Source organism: Patagioenas fasciata, chromosome 2 (assembly GCF_037038585.1).
Source record: "Patagioenas fasciata isolate bPatFas1 chromosome 2, bPatFas1.hap1, whole genome shotgun sequence".
NCBI classification, from domain to species: Eukaryota; Metazoa; Chordata; class Aves; order Columbiformes; family Columbidae; genus Patagioenas; species Patagioenas fasciata.
The window spans coordinates 159934655-159950259 of record NC_092521.1 but is presented as its reverse complement, the minus strand read 5'-3'; the positions used below and the strand labels follow the sequence as shown (position 1 = coordinate 159950259).

Here is a 15605-nt window from a genome sequence, read left to right as displayed (position 1 = left end):
ATGAACTTCAAACACTTCAGTAGTCTTGGAAAACCTAATTCACTCATGCACGAAAATACGTGTGCATAAATACACACACTGCATGTACACATATATGCACAAAGATGCACACACATACACGCACAGGGTGTTTCAAAAAGATGGGCCCAATTTGAAATCATTCTGTCTTTGAAACTGGGTCCATCTTTTTGAAACACCCTGGATTATACACCAGCAATACTGCTTTTATAATTCTTTTCCTGATATCAGAAGTCTGCAACTGCCATTAAATGGAAATAAAACTAGCAAGGAAGAGCACTTCAGTTCTTTAAAGGGGCATGGTCAAGCCCCTTAGGCCCAAAATACCCTTTTTGAATTAACATAGTGTTTTTAATTAAAAACTAGGCAGAGAATCAGATTGACTTTCAGTCCAACACTGCATCCGTCCATGGCCAGGGCCTCATTTCCGTATTTCTCTCCCCTGCACAATATGCAAGACCTCGGTTGTTTTACACTGTTGCCTTGGGGAATCAAAAAAAGTCTATAAGAGGGGCCATGTGCCTTTTTGGAAGTATACTAGCAACCAAAAAAAAAAGCCATAGTAAATTGGAAGATGGTTAATCAAACCCATTCAGATTCATGAAACTTAAACAGTTAAGGGTGAAACACTTCCTCACATAAACATGGAAAGAAAGTTATACGTACTTCATAATAGTAACCTATGAGCTATCTGAAATATACCTTGCAACAAGTCCTCATTAGAGTGAGTAGATAAAAATCAACTTTTATAGCATAAGCTATGATAAAGACTCACGCAGAAGGCTAAAAACTTAGGCATTATCAAAAATGGGCCTAAGCCCCCTAACACTGTTCGCAATTAAAGCTGAACAAAGGAATCCATCCCATTTCAGAACTGAGCCTCTTTTAGTCATTTAAACATTTTCAGAACTTAGGAAAAAACCCAACAAATAATTCGTACATTAACACCTTCAAATTGACATCTTGACTGTGCACACCTAAATCTCAGGTGACCTATTTATTCATTATAGTGAAGGTAATTCCACAGCAAATTAAAGATGATCTGCAAAAAAACTTCCACTGCAACAGTCTTTTTATCCAAGTTTTGAGCTGACCTGGCTATCTGGAACCAACTGCTTTCCCAACTCCCTGGTATTCAGCTCCCAGCTGAAAAATTAAAGACCACATACCCTGTGCCAAACCTCCCATTTATAACAGATCACTCCTCTCTTCAATCCTGCAAGTTTTGCCAAACGTGTGAAATGTTCTTTTAAACTGAGATCACTAAAATCTGATTTTGCCAGTTAGTCGTAGCATATTAATGATTTTTTACCTCTCCAGCCCATTAGTTTGATGTGATGAATGACAAAATACAACTTTTCCTTAAACTTGCATGCATAGAGTCAAAATCAAAAGTATTTGTTAAAGTATCAGAATTCTACAAGGTAATCATGGTCTCAAAATCTTCTCAGAAGAGATAAGCAACGTGTCAAAATTTAAGCAAAGTAAAAAAGATGTGAAGTATCCTTCACAGATTCTAGAACTGAAAAGCTTATATGTAATCCTGAGTTCAATCAAGGAGAAATTTCACCAGATTCCCATTGCCCTATTATACGATGCAATTATTTTATAAAATATATGTATTTAGTACTTACTGCAAGTAGAATCATTTATCTCCATCAGAATTTGATCGTAACAGCACACTCAATTTTAAATATCAACTTAGTCCAGAAGTGGCATTTGCCACTTAATTTGTCTTCGGTCACCTCTCTTAGAAAGTATGTTCGTATTTAAATGGGTTTAATTTCTGCACCTTCACAAGCAGTTTTAGGGCTTACTCTAAGCTGGTAAAACAATTCAGTAAACACTTGCATCCATTCTGGATACTTGTAAACAGAGCAGCCAGGTAGAACAGACCTTGGACAAAGGCCTCAAGCACCTGTAGTAGGAACCACACTTGGCTTCTGGGATGTACCAGAAACACCCAAGAGAAGTCAAAGTAACAAAACATCACAAAAATTGGGTTGTGCATCCCCCCCACAACAGGCGAGTTTTGATACTAAAATCTGATCTTTTCTACCCCCATGAAGAAGCAAAACAATGCTAAAGCACCAACAATCATCTTTTTCCTGACATCTGCCAACAGATCATGGTTCTGTCTCATTTGGAATTACAAACGCTTCCAAGTGTAAACACACAGAGGTGATTCTAATGATCCTGAATGGTATTTATTGGATCATAAGTTTAAAAGTTCACTGTAACTAGTAAAGTTTTACGTAAAGCAGGAACTTACAGCTGTAATACATGATACATCTGTTAGAGTCAACATAAATCTACAAGTCAAGGGGACCCACCAGCAGCACTGTACATGGTAAACTAACAGAGAGATTCCTTGGGCTTGGCTGGATTGCAAGAGACATAAACCCCACTAAAATCAGTAAACAATTCTTTTTTAGAAAAAAATATATACATTAGCTGTATATATTTTGAAAACTGAAAGGACAAGATGATTTGCCAAAAGTTTTCCTAGCCCTACAGATACCTGACATGAAGGAAGAAGAAGAAAATATTTTCTAGCCAAGTTGGGTAAGTCAAGTTAAACACAGTAGTATGAACAATACTACGCCCATTACCAAACTTCTTTAAAGCCAAACTCATTAGCTTAGTCATCCAGACTTATAAATGCAGTAACTTGGATACATCTACTGTTTGGTCAATACAAATCAACGCCGCGGTAGCATCAAGGAGCGCAGAAGAGGCTCCACCAAACACGTATTCACACACCACCTTGGCTGGGTCCTGCAGGTCCCTTCTGACACCGCTGTTATTGCTCAGGCTACGTAATCTCTCGGTAGCTTTACCTATAGAATTAAAATCTGTTTCTTCACATTACCATCTCCGAATAAAAATTTTTCATCATGCTGTACTTGAAGTATCTCACATCCTCTGCTATCCTCCATTTTCCCTCTTAACTGTCCCCATGAACCCTCAAATTCCAAGCTGGATGCAGAACTCGCTTCAGTTTTGCTTAATTCCACCAAGAACAAAAACGGCAACTTCACTGCCACCACACCACGTTCCTCTCAATGCAAATGGGAATTGTGTTTTCCTTCCCACCACAGCCCTCCCCTTGTTGATTTACGTTACATGTGACCAAGAAATTACTCAGTCTTTCACATCCCTCTTTAATGCATTTCGTTTTCCTGATTTCAGAGCACTCTTCAAGATCCTTCGCTTTCTAATAACCATCATCCAAAAAGCACGGAATCCCCTCAAGTGTAGTAACGCTAAAAACAAAAGTGTAATCCTTCAGATGAGAAAGATCAATGAAAACGTGCTACAACTGGTCCCCAGACAGTCATTCCAGCTTAATTTAGTTGATATTTATGATTTGAAATCCATTTTACTGTGCCTCCTATTACAGTAATTCTTCATTTCTTTAGTTCCCATATTAATATATCAGTTATCTTATTGTTCAGAAATTCCTTTGTGAAATTCCATGCTGAGCCCAAATACTCAGCCCTCACAACTTGAATATATTCAACTAAGTTGAATATTCTCAGTTATTCTCTATCAATTTAAGACAGGTTTTTAACATATTGTTAATACTGACCACATTTGAACCTTTTTGGGGATATCTGTAATATTTTAAAATTGAAAAATGAAGCTTGTTTTCTCTGAGTCATCTGTTATTTAGTCTGTGTTATCTATTTAATCACCCTTCCGATTAGTACTAAGCCTGTACTTCTTTCCCTTGTTACTTTATTTCTAAGTGCATTTATTGAACCTTCTCTTTTAGCATCCCAACAAAACCATTTTCAAAAAAAAAAAAAAAAAAAACACCTTGATTAAAACATTTCATTATTAAAAGAAAGAAAAGTCTTTTATCGATCTCAGTACACATGTAATTAATGGTAGTTTCCTACCTTTTTTAAGCCAGCAAATCCTTCTGATTCCAGGAAGAAAAAGGCAAAGGGCATCAACACAAACAAACATAAATTTGAAAAAAGAGAAGCAAGGTTCCATAGACCTGCAATAAACAAGAAAAAGTTCACATTATAAGTTTCTCAGCTTTAAAAGTTGAAGATGTTACATTTTCTTCCCTTATATATAAGAATGTAGTATACATACAAGTACTAGCAGACGCCAGATTTTTATGGATACATAATTATTTACCCGTAATTGCTGAAAAATACCCATTCATCTGCATAATGATCTTCAAATAAAAACTGGATACCAACTTGAACAGCAGCAACTGTCTGAGCTCTTGGAAGACAGGCTGCAAACTCAAGTGGGCTGTTCCCACAACATCCCACTCACCGCTCTTCAGATAACTGTTTCAAAATTTTTCAGGACAAAAGTATTTTATTACTACCAGTGAATCTCACAAAAGTCAGTTCTGTGTACTTACTTCCTCCCGTATTTTTTTCCTCAAGAGAAACTCAGTCAAATCATGGATTGTAACATCAGCAACACGCAAATGCTATCATGACCTCCAAATTAAAAGATGATACCATGATAAGAGCAGCAGCAGCCTTCCACGATGAGATGACAGCATCAGTGGGCAAGAGGAGAGCAGTCAATGTTGTTTTTCTCAGTTCAGTAAGGCTTTCAACATGATCTCCCATACATCTCCTCATAGTCTAATTAATGAAGTATGGGCTACGTAAGCAGACTCTGAGGTGGACTGAAAACTGGCCAAGCTTCTGGGCTCAATGGGTTGTGACCAGCAGTACAACGTCAGGCTGGAAACCAATCACCAGCGGTATAGCCCAGTGGGTTGATACTGGGTTTAACGTCTTCATTAATGACCTGGTTGATGTGAGAGTGTGCTTCCTCAGCAAGTTTGCTGGAGATGCAAGATCACCGAATCATAGAATCATTTTGGTTGGAAGAGACCTTTAAGGCCATTGAGTCCAACCATAACCCAACTCTGGCACTAAACCATGTCCCTACGACTTTCATCTATACATCTTTTAAACACCTCCAGGGATGGTGACTCCACCACTTCCCTGGGCAGCCTACTCCAGCACTTCACAACCCTTTCCAGGAAGAAATTTTTCCTAATATCCAATCTGAACCTTCCCTGGCACAACTTGAGGCCCTTTCCTCTTGTCCTATCACTTGGTACCTGGGAAAAGAGACCAACCCCCTCCATGCTCCAACCTCCTTTCAGGTAGTTGCAGAGAGCAATAAGGTCTCCTCTTAGCTCCTGTTCTCCAGCTGAACCCCCCAGGTCCCTCAGCCGCTCCCTAGACTTGTGCTCCAGACCCCTCAACAGTTCGATTGCCCTTCTCTGAACTCAATCCAGCACTTCAATGTCTGTCTTGCCATGAGGGGCCCAAAACTGAACACAGGATTCAAGGCAGATCTTCACCAGCGCCAAGCACAAGGGGACAATCACTTCCCCAGCCCTGCTGGCCACACTATTCTTGGTGCACAAAATGGAGAGGAGCAGTGGCCTGCCACTCAAAAGAACCTGAAGAAGGTATTCAAACAATCAGAGAGCACCCTGGGGACCGGGTAGCCCAAAAGCAGCTTTGCAGAAAAGGCCTTAGAGGTTCTGTTAGATACCAAGTTGAACACAAGCCAGCAATGGGCCCTTGCAGCAAAGGCGGCCAACAGCACCCCAGGCTGCATTAGAAGTGTTGTCAGCAGGTCAAGAGAGGTGATCCTGCCTCTCTGCTCAGCACTGGTGGCACATCTGGAGCACCACATCCAGTTGTGGGCTCCTCCATTCAAGACAGACACAGCCATACTACAGCAACTCCAGCAAAGGGCCACAAAACTGATTAAAGGATTGGAGTCACTGTCATACAAGGAAAGGCTATGAAAGCTGGACTTGTTTGGCCTTGAGAAGAGAGGAAATTGTATCAGTGTGTATGGAGGGAGCAAGGAAAACAGTCAGACTTTTCACAGTGGTATCCAGTGAATGGAGAAGAGACAATGAGCATGAATTTAAAAACTGGAAAGCCTACTTACACATGGCGGGGGGTGGGGAAGCAACAGCACATTGTCCCACTGTGAGTGCAGTCAAACACTGCAACAGGTTGCACAAGGAAGTTTTGGGGTTTGTAATCTGCATCCCCCAACACGCTCAAAGCCTAACAGGGCAGTGCCTTGAGCAGCCTCTTCCAACCGACTCTGCTTTGCACAGGGGTTCTCAAAGCAGACGATTTCCAGAGGTCCCTTCCAACCACAACCATTCTGTATCTAGCTGAAAAATCAACAACTGACTAAAACTAAGACATCTGTAAGACACATGTGACATCTGCAGGAAGGGAAAAGCTTTAGGGAACAACCTGAAGTGATAACTGATCTCCATTAAGTGTATCTGCTCTATTAAGATTATCTAAGGTCAGCTCTTGCTGAAAAGACTTGTTCCTGGGCGTAAACATGAACCCACCATCATCCCACCAAAAGGTGTGCAGGATGCTGTGTTTCTTCTTTATAAAAGCAGCAGCTTACCTGCAATTCAGTACTAGTACAGCTAACAGGTTTAACTAGTATCATACATTCTGCATCCTGAAAACGCAGCTTTTATTTTCTAGTTGTGAAAAACAGGCTCAGTCCCCCATCTTCCCCAAAACACACACATTTCCACAATCCCGCAGGACTATATTGTATCGCCTGAAAGTCAAAAAGAGAACATCCCTCATGATAAGAAAATTTGAACTAACAGCTTTGTTTATTTCTTTCTTCTCATGTACAGGCTTGTTCTTTTTCATTTTGGAAAGAATAGGGAAGGAAAGTGACATTTACTGCATGTCTGGGTAATTCATTGTTGAGAGAAATTCCTGTATTTAGTTCCAAATGTAAAATAGTTAGCACTTACCTTCATCTACAGCCCCTTACAAATGCCCTCACCATATATTTTTATTTAAATGAAATTAAATGTCAAAGAGAAATAAAAACAGGGTAGAAGGAGAGGGATGGGGGGGGCAGGCAAGAAATCTACTTCTTCAGCATCTGATAGCACCAAGACACCAAGAACCACACTCAGCCAAATCAACTACAGAAAACAAACCAAGAAAATTCCAAAAGATGCGTGAAATATAATACTAATTGCTAAGGAAAACAGACTGCCTAAAGGTGGCTAAACTCCAGTTAACAAAGAGGGGGATTTTTCCTTTTGAATCTGCTTAGCCAGGAAGCTCCTGTTACCATTCAAGGGAACATTCACGCATAGCAACATCAGCAAGAATGTCATTAACAGCCCTTACTAGAGGTACATTAACTCAAGCAGTCTGCATACTACTTTTTTCCCCAGAAAATCAAGACAGGAATACTATTAGATGGGGGTGGGGGCCTTATTTCAGCAGTTTTCTCTAACTGAAAACAGACAGGGCATTCAGTTACCTGATGCAAAGCTGAACACCTGGTTGTCCTAATTTCAGCAGCTCTATTACATGTACATCTACAATGTAAACCGGGCTTAGGAGCTGCACAGTATGTACAGAGTACTTGAAGGGAGGGCAGAGCAGTGCACATCCAGAGTGAGTTTTAACAAGTTAAAACCCAAACATTACACATTAGCAGCTGACAGGAACCACATTTACGGAATATTAAACTACAGAGCTACAATATGCATGAAAAGTTAGGAAAGGCCAGTGCTGTACTGCTGCTGACATATACACTTTCCTTAAAATAAGGAACAGAGAGCCCTCTTATTCCCCTACTGTATTTTTTATCCTAATTTGACAGTTCAGAAATAAAATCAAAATAGACCCAGAAAATTAATTATTTCCTATTACACTGACTGCACCATAAACTTGCAAGAGCTTTAAACAGTCTATGAGAATTTTTTGTTTGCATTTTTAGTGACTTAAGACTATCCCTCATAAAACAAGTCAATAAAACAAAAATTGAAAATCTCACAGCCTTTGCCAAACAGATAAGACCTCCAGCAATTTTTCTTCTTTCTTATTCAGGGCAGTTTCATTGCGTTTTACCCCCACCTGGTGGTTGTATCCAACAACAGCACAAGTGAACCTCCAGCTGGCAGAACTACTTCTGGGTTTAGTTCAACACACATTAGACAAGAGTGTTTATACTGGATCCAGGTATGGGCTTTCTGGTTAGTTTAAACAATTAAAAGCATATATTTTCTCTTTTTCTATATGCCACAACTAATGGAACAGTCTACAGAATAAAAACCCTTAATGTTACATTCGAGTTTTTCAGACTTTAATTGATGAATCTAGCAAAACCCAAGTGTTTGAAAGCAGTAAAACTTCTCCCATTTCATAACATCTGCAAAGCAGTATGCAAACCAGACACAAAGGCTATGCTAGACAGAGTAATATGGAGATAAGAACATTTTCTGAACTTGAGTGCTTGTGACAGCACTATCAGCTCTCCAATCTTGCACCGATATTTCATAATTAACCTCAAAAAGCTATTGCCACTGCATTGAAATAGGTTTTTGCAGAGCAGCGCAATGCCATTGTGCAAACCTAGCGAGTACCACAAGAGGGAGTCCTTCCCCTAGATAATCTCTGAAATTAAAGGACGCTGATTTTTGTTAATTTACAGCAACAGAAACCCGTGGTCAGATGAAAAATCTGCTGATGTTCCTGAACTGCTGGAACAACTGTAATAAATCTTGGTTAAGTTCAGCCATGTCTTACCCCTAACACAAGCTTTGCAATACACAGACTTGGAAACACCAAGATCCTGAATTTACTTCCTTGCTGGCCATCACTGTTGGACTTACTAAATATAAATTATACAGTGCACACAAAGTGGTGCTTTCTAAAGATTATCACATTAAAACAAAAAGAAGATGGTCACTAGAAAATTCAAAGGTCTTCCTATGTGACAGTCACTTTTGCCAGCAGCTTCATAATTAACCTAAGTTTTCTCAAGTATTGTAGCGACTCTGACAGAGTGAAAATTTCTGAATTGGGTATTGTCTGAGCAGCTGTATCTGCATGAAAAGTGAGAATTAGCAGTGGTATTTTTCTTCATGTAGGAAACATACTTAATTAGCGATCCCCCATTATGTGCGACAAAACAGATCATAGAATAACTGAACTAAAGTCATATACTCTGATGTCCTGGTTTCAGCTGGGATACAGTTAATTTTCTACCTAGTACCTGGTATAGTGATGCGCTTTGGGTTTAGTACAAGAAGAACATTGGTAACACACTGATGGTTTGGTTTTTGCCAAGTGGAGGACTTTTCAGCAAGAAGGTTGCAAGTGCACAAAAAGCTGGGAGGGGGCACAGCCAGGACATCTGAGCCCACCTGGCCAAAGGAATATTCCATACATCATGCTCAGTATATATTTTGGGGAAAGGAAGAACAATTTGTCTTCTCAAGTCACCATTACCTCTGATGGATCACAGCTTTCTTGAAGATGGCTGAACACCTGCCTGCTGATGGGAAGTAGTGAACAAAACCCTTGTTTTGCTTTCCTTGTATGAGCAGCTTTTGCTTTACTTACTAAACTGTCTTTAACTCAACCCAAGAGTTTGCTCACTTTTACTCTTCTGATTTTCTCCCCGATTCCACCACAAGTGAGTAATAAACTGCTGGCTGGGGTTAAACCACAACATCTGATCTGCTGCTTAAAACCCCTGAAGTGCCCCTTCAGAGCTTTAGCCGGCCAAGTTTTGGAAAACTTCCAAGGATTTAGATCTCCCAGTCTCTCTGGACAGCCTGTTCCAGTGTTCAACCACCCCCAGGGGGAAGAATTCTTGCTTTGTGCCCTGCAAACATTGCTTCTTGCCTCTCACAGCACAGTCTAGAGAAGTCGGCTCGATACAAACCCCTCACCACTCGCAAATCCAGCTGTGCCCTGGCTTTCCTAATTTCACACAGGGATATTAACCCAGGTGGTATTTCTACACCCCTCCTGGGCAGTTGACCCCTACTTCTACCTTCCATACACTTCTTTTCGGGTTTTGAGCTCAGTTTATCATTAAGCCAGGTCAACCTCCTATGACACCTGCCCATTTTCTTGGACACCGAGGTGCATGTTTCAATTCTCAAAGGTTCTTCTCGAAAGTAAGTTTCTCTCCTGGCTTCCTTTGCCTCCAGGGAATTCTCCAGTAAGGCTCCACATGCACATTTCCTGAGAAGGACCAAGTCTACTCTCTCAAAATCCAATGTCTTTATTCTATTCTTTCCCTTCCTCACTTTTCTCAGGTCTTAAACTATTGTCACCAATGTCAGGGTCACCCCTGACCACCACATCCACAGTCAGATCCTCCTTATCCACAGCTTTAAAATGTTACTGTGCAGATAACACAAAAAATACTCAGTTTCACAAATACGACAGATAATATGTATTATATCCTGTCTTCACCTATCCCCATTTAATTTGTTGCAAACATCTTTAATCTGAAAAAATACCACCCTTGCAAGTTAGGGATCTGGAAATTCATTAATTTGCTATCTATGAGTATTAGACATTCAGCAAAAAGTGTACTTTTCAGAGAAATTTCCTCCAAAGCCTGATTATTATCTTTTCACAAGAACAGAAAGAGGACAACACAGTTAACTTGTGAACTATATGTACCAGATTAAATACACTGTTTCACATCTTGAAGGTCTTATCTCGTTTCTCCAGCCAAGTCTACTAAAGAATGTCCTGTTCCCACAAGTTATTTCCCTTAGACCCATAGAACTATCAGAATTATTTTCAAATATCCATTAAATGTGTCAGACATAAGCACGTAAACCAATATCACAAAGCCTGCAAAACACATTCTGCCAGACATCAAGACATCACAGCAAGTATATGGAATATTCTTTTCTTGTATCTTCATTTCCTTGAAATAGTTTTTCTTGTGCTTCCTTACCACGCTTGATACACTTACATTCTATAATTGTCCTTGTTTACAAATAAATCACTAACAGTTGAATTTAAACTATCTAATCCTAACTGCTCATAGCTAGCAAGTTTCTTAAAACGTTTGAGAACAGATTTAAATGTATAATCATACAGAGATAGGCTTGTGAATCTTGCATTAACACATGAGAAAGAAGTTTAACAGTGTGTTTGCAAGTTAGCTTCTAGTAGCTCTTACTCTACATTAATAATCAAAGCAGTGAATTTGGTTTAATTCCATCAAGTCTGCACAATTCTTTGGAAAACTCAACAGAAGAGTTAAGACAGACTTTTGTGATACATGACACCGCAGCAAAACCAACTAGTCAGTAACACATGAACAGTTCAATTAGCACTTAAGTGAAAACATAGTTATTAGTTTGAAAATAAGAACATATCTGTGCAAGTATAATGACGACATCCCTTTTAATTACATCATGCTGAGTACTAACCATGAATTAGTGAGCCATTTAACCACTGAATATAGTAGTTTTGTGGAAAAGAAAGCAGGATCTCATTGCTGATTATTGAGAATGGTAGAAGCAGGACGGCACCAGCTGAAACTGCAAGAGTGAAGGTGCTCAAGAACAGCCTGAAAGTTAAAGAAATGTACCACTGTTACCATCAACATGCTCTGAACAGAATGAAAAAGTAATTAGCCTACCTATTAATCACTGTCTGAAGATAACACATTCTTACATTGTAAAAGAGCAGGAGAAACTGATTTCCACAATATTTCACTCCCAAAAAGCAAATTTCAAATATCAAGTAGTTTACGGAATCCAGTAAAAATAATTAGTTTTTACCAACTACCACAATTATTCTCTTGGGACTTGCATGCATTCAATTCCAATTTAACACAGGTTCAATTATTTGAGTTCACAGAGTATCTTTTCATAAATCTATTTCAGTTTTCATTTCCCACTTAGACACAGAATGAAAAAAAAGAAAATCCATTTCTATATTCTTTCTACAATTTTTAAAAGCAGAGCAGCTTTTTAATGTCTAAAAAGTGAGTACAATTACCCATAAGCAAATATTTTAACACATACAACAACAACAATATTGCTTTTTAGTTATTTGGGTATCGTCTCATATCTTGGCATTTTCTGACAACTGTAAAGTCAATACAAAGAAATTGTCAGAATTATTTAAAATATTTAAGCTTATTCTTTTTAGATCTCAAATACGACTCACATCAAATGCCATCTTGTGGCATTAAGAAGAACTGTGTTCTTCAAAAAAATAAGACTAACAAAAACATTATAACAGTACTAATCCAATGCTAGAATAAAATAAGAAATAGTTCTTAAAACCACACGACAAAAAATATACATTTCAATAGATCATTCCTACAATAGGAATGGCAGTAAGTTGCTTACAGAGATCTTACTTTAACAGTCTACAAATCCATTTTTCATTCACACAAAACTTACAGAAGAATGTGTGGGTGACTAATTTTATTTTAAAATATTCTTGTATGGTTTTGTCATTTTCTGAGGTGTTTTTCTTTCACTTATTTAAGGATGTTTAAGTATTCGAAGGCAGAATTGTGCAACCAAACACACCACAGCCTTTCAAGGTGCTACAGCAGTTTGGGTTTGTTTTCTCCCCCCACCTTCCTCTTAGGTCCTGATAATTACACAATGCAAAGCAACATCCATCTCCATATGTTTGACAGTTATGGCTTTTCAGAAAATAACATGCACACTTAAGGAAGAAGAAAGCTTAGGCTGAAGGAACAAGAAGCTTTTCATATTTATAACAACACTTTAAATGAAAGGCTATTAGTCTGATGGAAGTGCTGATCTTGTCTTACACTGTTTTTGCATGAAGAACACAGTATATGTGATTGATATTTGTTGTATTTTAAAGCTAAGCTAGAAATTAGATGCGCGGGGATAACAGTTAACATGACAAATTTTACTCTTTGAATATTGAAAAATTCAGAACCAGGCCGAGACCACCACTGCTATGAAAATAATTCCAACTAGAAGAGCCTTCATTGTTTTCTTAAAGAGCAGAGGAGAGATTCTCTTCTGCTTGAGAGGGAAGAGTTTCATGGCATTTAAAAGTACATATTTTCCTTTAGATCTGAAATAAACCTTATGGCAAGTGTGCATCTCAAATTCATAAAAAATATTGGTATCACACACCACTGGGAGAATCATCTTTGTACACCCCTGAAGCTTGCCACAAATGCACAACTAAAAGTTTGCGATGTACTCAGCGCTCTCCCAGGGTACAAAACAAATCAATCAAATACTCAATGAGCTCTCCTTCCAAGAGGCTGAAAGTACCACCATGGACAAGCTAAGAACATTGCAATAAGCAGGAAGCCCATATAGTTTAGCAAATCGTGTAACTGAGAGGGCAGCAACAGCCCACAGATAGTCCCTAAGTCTTCAGACATATTTAAATATGAGAGATTAATATTTAGCTTTATAAAGGAACAGGAAGAAGAGAGTTGCTGGCAGACCAGCAAGTCTGGCAAGTGCTTGTCTTCCATTTGTTATCCTTTTTTAAGATAATCAAATACAGATGTCTACTTCAGGGTGAGCTAACTTGCCTTCCAGGATCCACGGCCTCCCTTGACAGGACTGTCATCAACTGCAGAGGGAACTTCAACACCTACTTCCCACAAAACACCTAAACTTTAGAGACCTAAACTTAGGCACAGGTCTTGCACCAAGTTCCACCTCTTGCATCAGGTCCTTGTGCAATATCTTGGGCAACTTCATGCCTACCAGGCAAGCCAGGGGTGAAGAAAGCCCCAGACCAAAGTGCCTTGCCTCTTATCATGCCTTTCATAATACAAGGTGCCACCCAAATCTTGTTCCTCCACCTGCTAGCAACCTATTTGCTGTCACATTTTAAATGGTCTGTTATTTATTTGGAAGTATACAAGATTCCTACCATAATATATCCAGCAAAAAAAGTTCTGCAAAAAAGAGCTATACATACGATATTCTGTTAACGATGGCATCTTCATCCTCTTGCTCATCTGAAAATTAAATTACAGTAGATTATATTCAAAAGTTAGTCATTCTTCCTTAGGCTAAAACGCCTATACATAGGAATAATTTTAATTTACAATTTAGAATTACTAAAACAATTTATTAGCATCAATATTTTAAGAACATTCCTACCAAAAATGAATTTTTTTTTTTTTTTTTTTTTTTTTTTGCTAGTCTTAAACTCTTTCCAATCAATGGAACTATGAAGTTATTTCACTTTCTTTAAATATCCAGATCAAACCTTCTTGGAAACATCTTCCACAGAGCTCTATGGCAAACAAGTTCTCAGATGGCCACCACAGCTGCTGCTGGGAATGGTCCCTGTGGGCATCTCTGAAACCATAGAGAGCGGGCAAGCTTTGGGAAAGTGTTAGGGTCTGTAAATATATGTTTCGTTTTCAGTATTAATGTATTTTTAAAAACAAGAAAGCATTCCCAGAACAGTAGTGATGACCACTTAATTGCTTCCCCTTATTCCTCTTACCAACTCTGGGGAATCTGGGGGGAGAGAGGGAAGGAGAGTTGTTGTTATCAATATTTAAGTCAGAGGCCAATCACCAATATACCCTTCATTTACTCTTTACACCCTTCTCTAGACACATCTGTACACAAATGTATGCACTTCTACATTTGAAATAATTTTAGAGTCAGCTTTCTTCTTTTAAGTATCTCAGATTTTCCATGAGAGGCAACTCAACTTTATTTTTAAATCTAGGAATAAATAAAACCAGGTGTTTCAAGTTCTTAAGAGTCATGTGCATGCTTGCAATAAACATACAGCCACTAACATCACGCTATTTTGAAACTGTTCCATGAAAGTACATTGGGTTATTGTTTCTGCTTTTTGATGGGAATCTTATGGTGTTTTGAGAGACTAACTCAAGGTCCCTTATGAATCATCTTGGCTAGAGAGTTTGGTGTGGAAACAAACAATTTGTCCTGAAAGAATTCCAGACGCGTTAACTCTTCAAGCGTGTCTCATCAGGAAGATCCTAGCAGGCTACAAAGTTTGCCAAACTAAATGCTCACAAAGCTTTCATAAATCAGGACAGCTGCAGAGCAGTTCCTCTCAGTAGCTCATTGGATTAACTTCTAAAAAGGAAATAAAAGTGTCTTTACATTCAATAGCATTTGTCAAACCAGTTCCCCCTCCCTGTTCTTCCCTATCTCCAGTTTGGTAGTATCCAAAATACATATCAGGATTAGAAGACAGTACCCGGCTTACTCATTTGTTTAACTATTTCCTATGTTTAAAGAAGTGCACTTTAAAAAAAAAGTATTAAATTTCTTGAAGAGTTTACTTTTTAAACATTAATTCAATTACAAAAGCAGCTCTACCATAACACAGGTCACTACAGATCAATAAAAAGTCTCCATTAAGAGTGCTAAGATCACCATGTGTAAGAATGCTTCTCCAGCACGACTATTACCGAGGCCACAGATGAGCTGTCAAGAGTCAAAGTTTCTGCATTTTATACAGATTTTTATTCTGTTTTTAGAAGAAATGCAGAAAATGACAGGTGTTCCTGCAGACTAGTTTCAGACAGACCAAGGAAAAAATACAGTGTTATCTCCATGAATAAGACTGCAGTGGTGAGGTCATAAGGAACAGGCTAAAAGCACTGAAATAGAAGAAATCTGCTATCTGTTTTCTGTTTTACTGGCAAAATTTTCACTTCACCAGCTAAAGCTCTGAACTTGATTTTTGGTGCTAGAACACTTATTCTGGAAAAGCTGACATGAAGGGAAAACA

The 15605-nt window shown here is 38.7% G+C and overlaps 1 protein-coding gene across 2 annotated transcripts in view; it reads right to left on the bottom strand.

The window, feature by feature from the left end:
• LMBR1 (limb development membrane protein 1) overlaps positions 1-15605 on the bottom strand; it is a 73112-nt gene that overhangs the window by 39440 nt on the left and 18067 nt on the right. Inside the window, exons 3-5 of one of the 2 annotated variants that reach the window (XM_065830714.2) lie at positions 13800-13839; positions 11288-11427; positions 3924-4027 (exon numbers count right to left, since the gene is read on the bottom strand). In XM_065830714.2, coding sequence (XP_065686786.1) covers positions 3924-4027; positions 11288-11427; positions 13800-13839 — 284 coding nt within the window. The remainder of the gene's footprint in view (positions 1-3923; positions 4028-11287; positions 11428-13799; positions 13840-15605) is intronic. The other variant, XM_071805320.1, reaches the window with a different exon arrangement.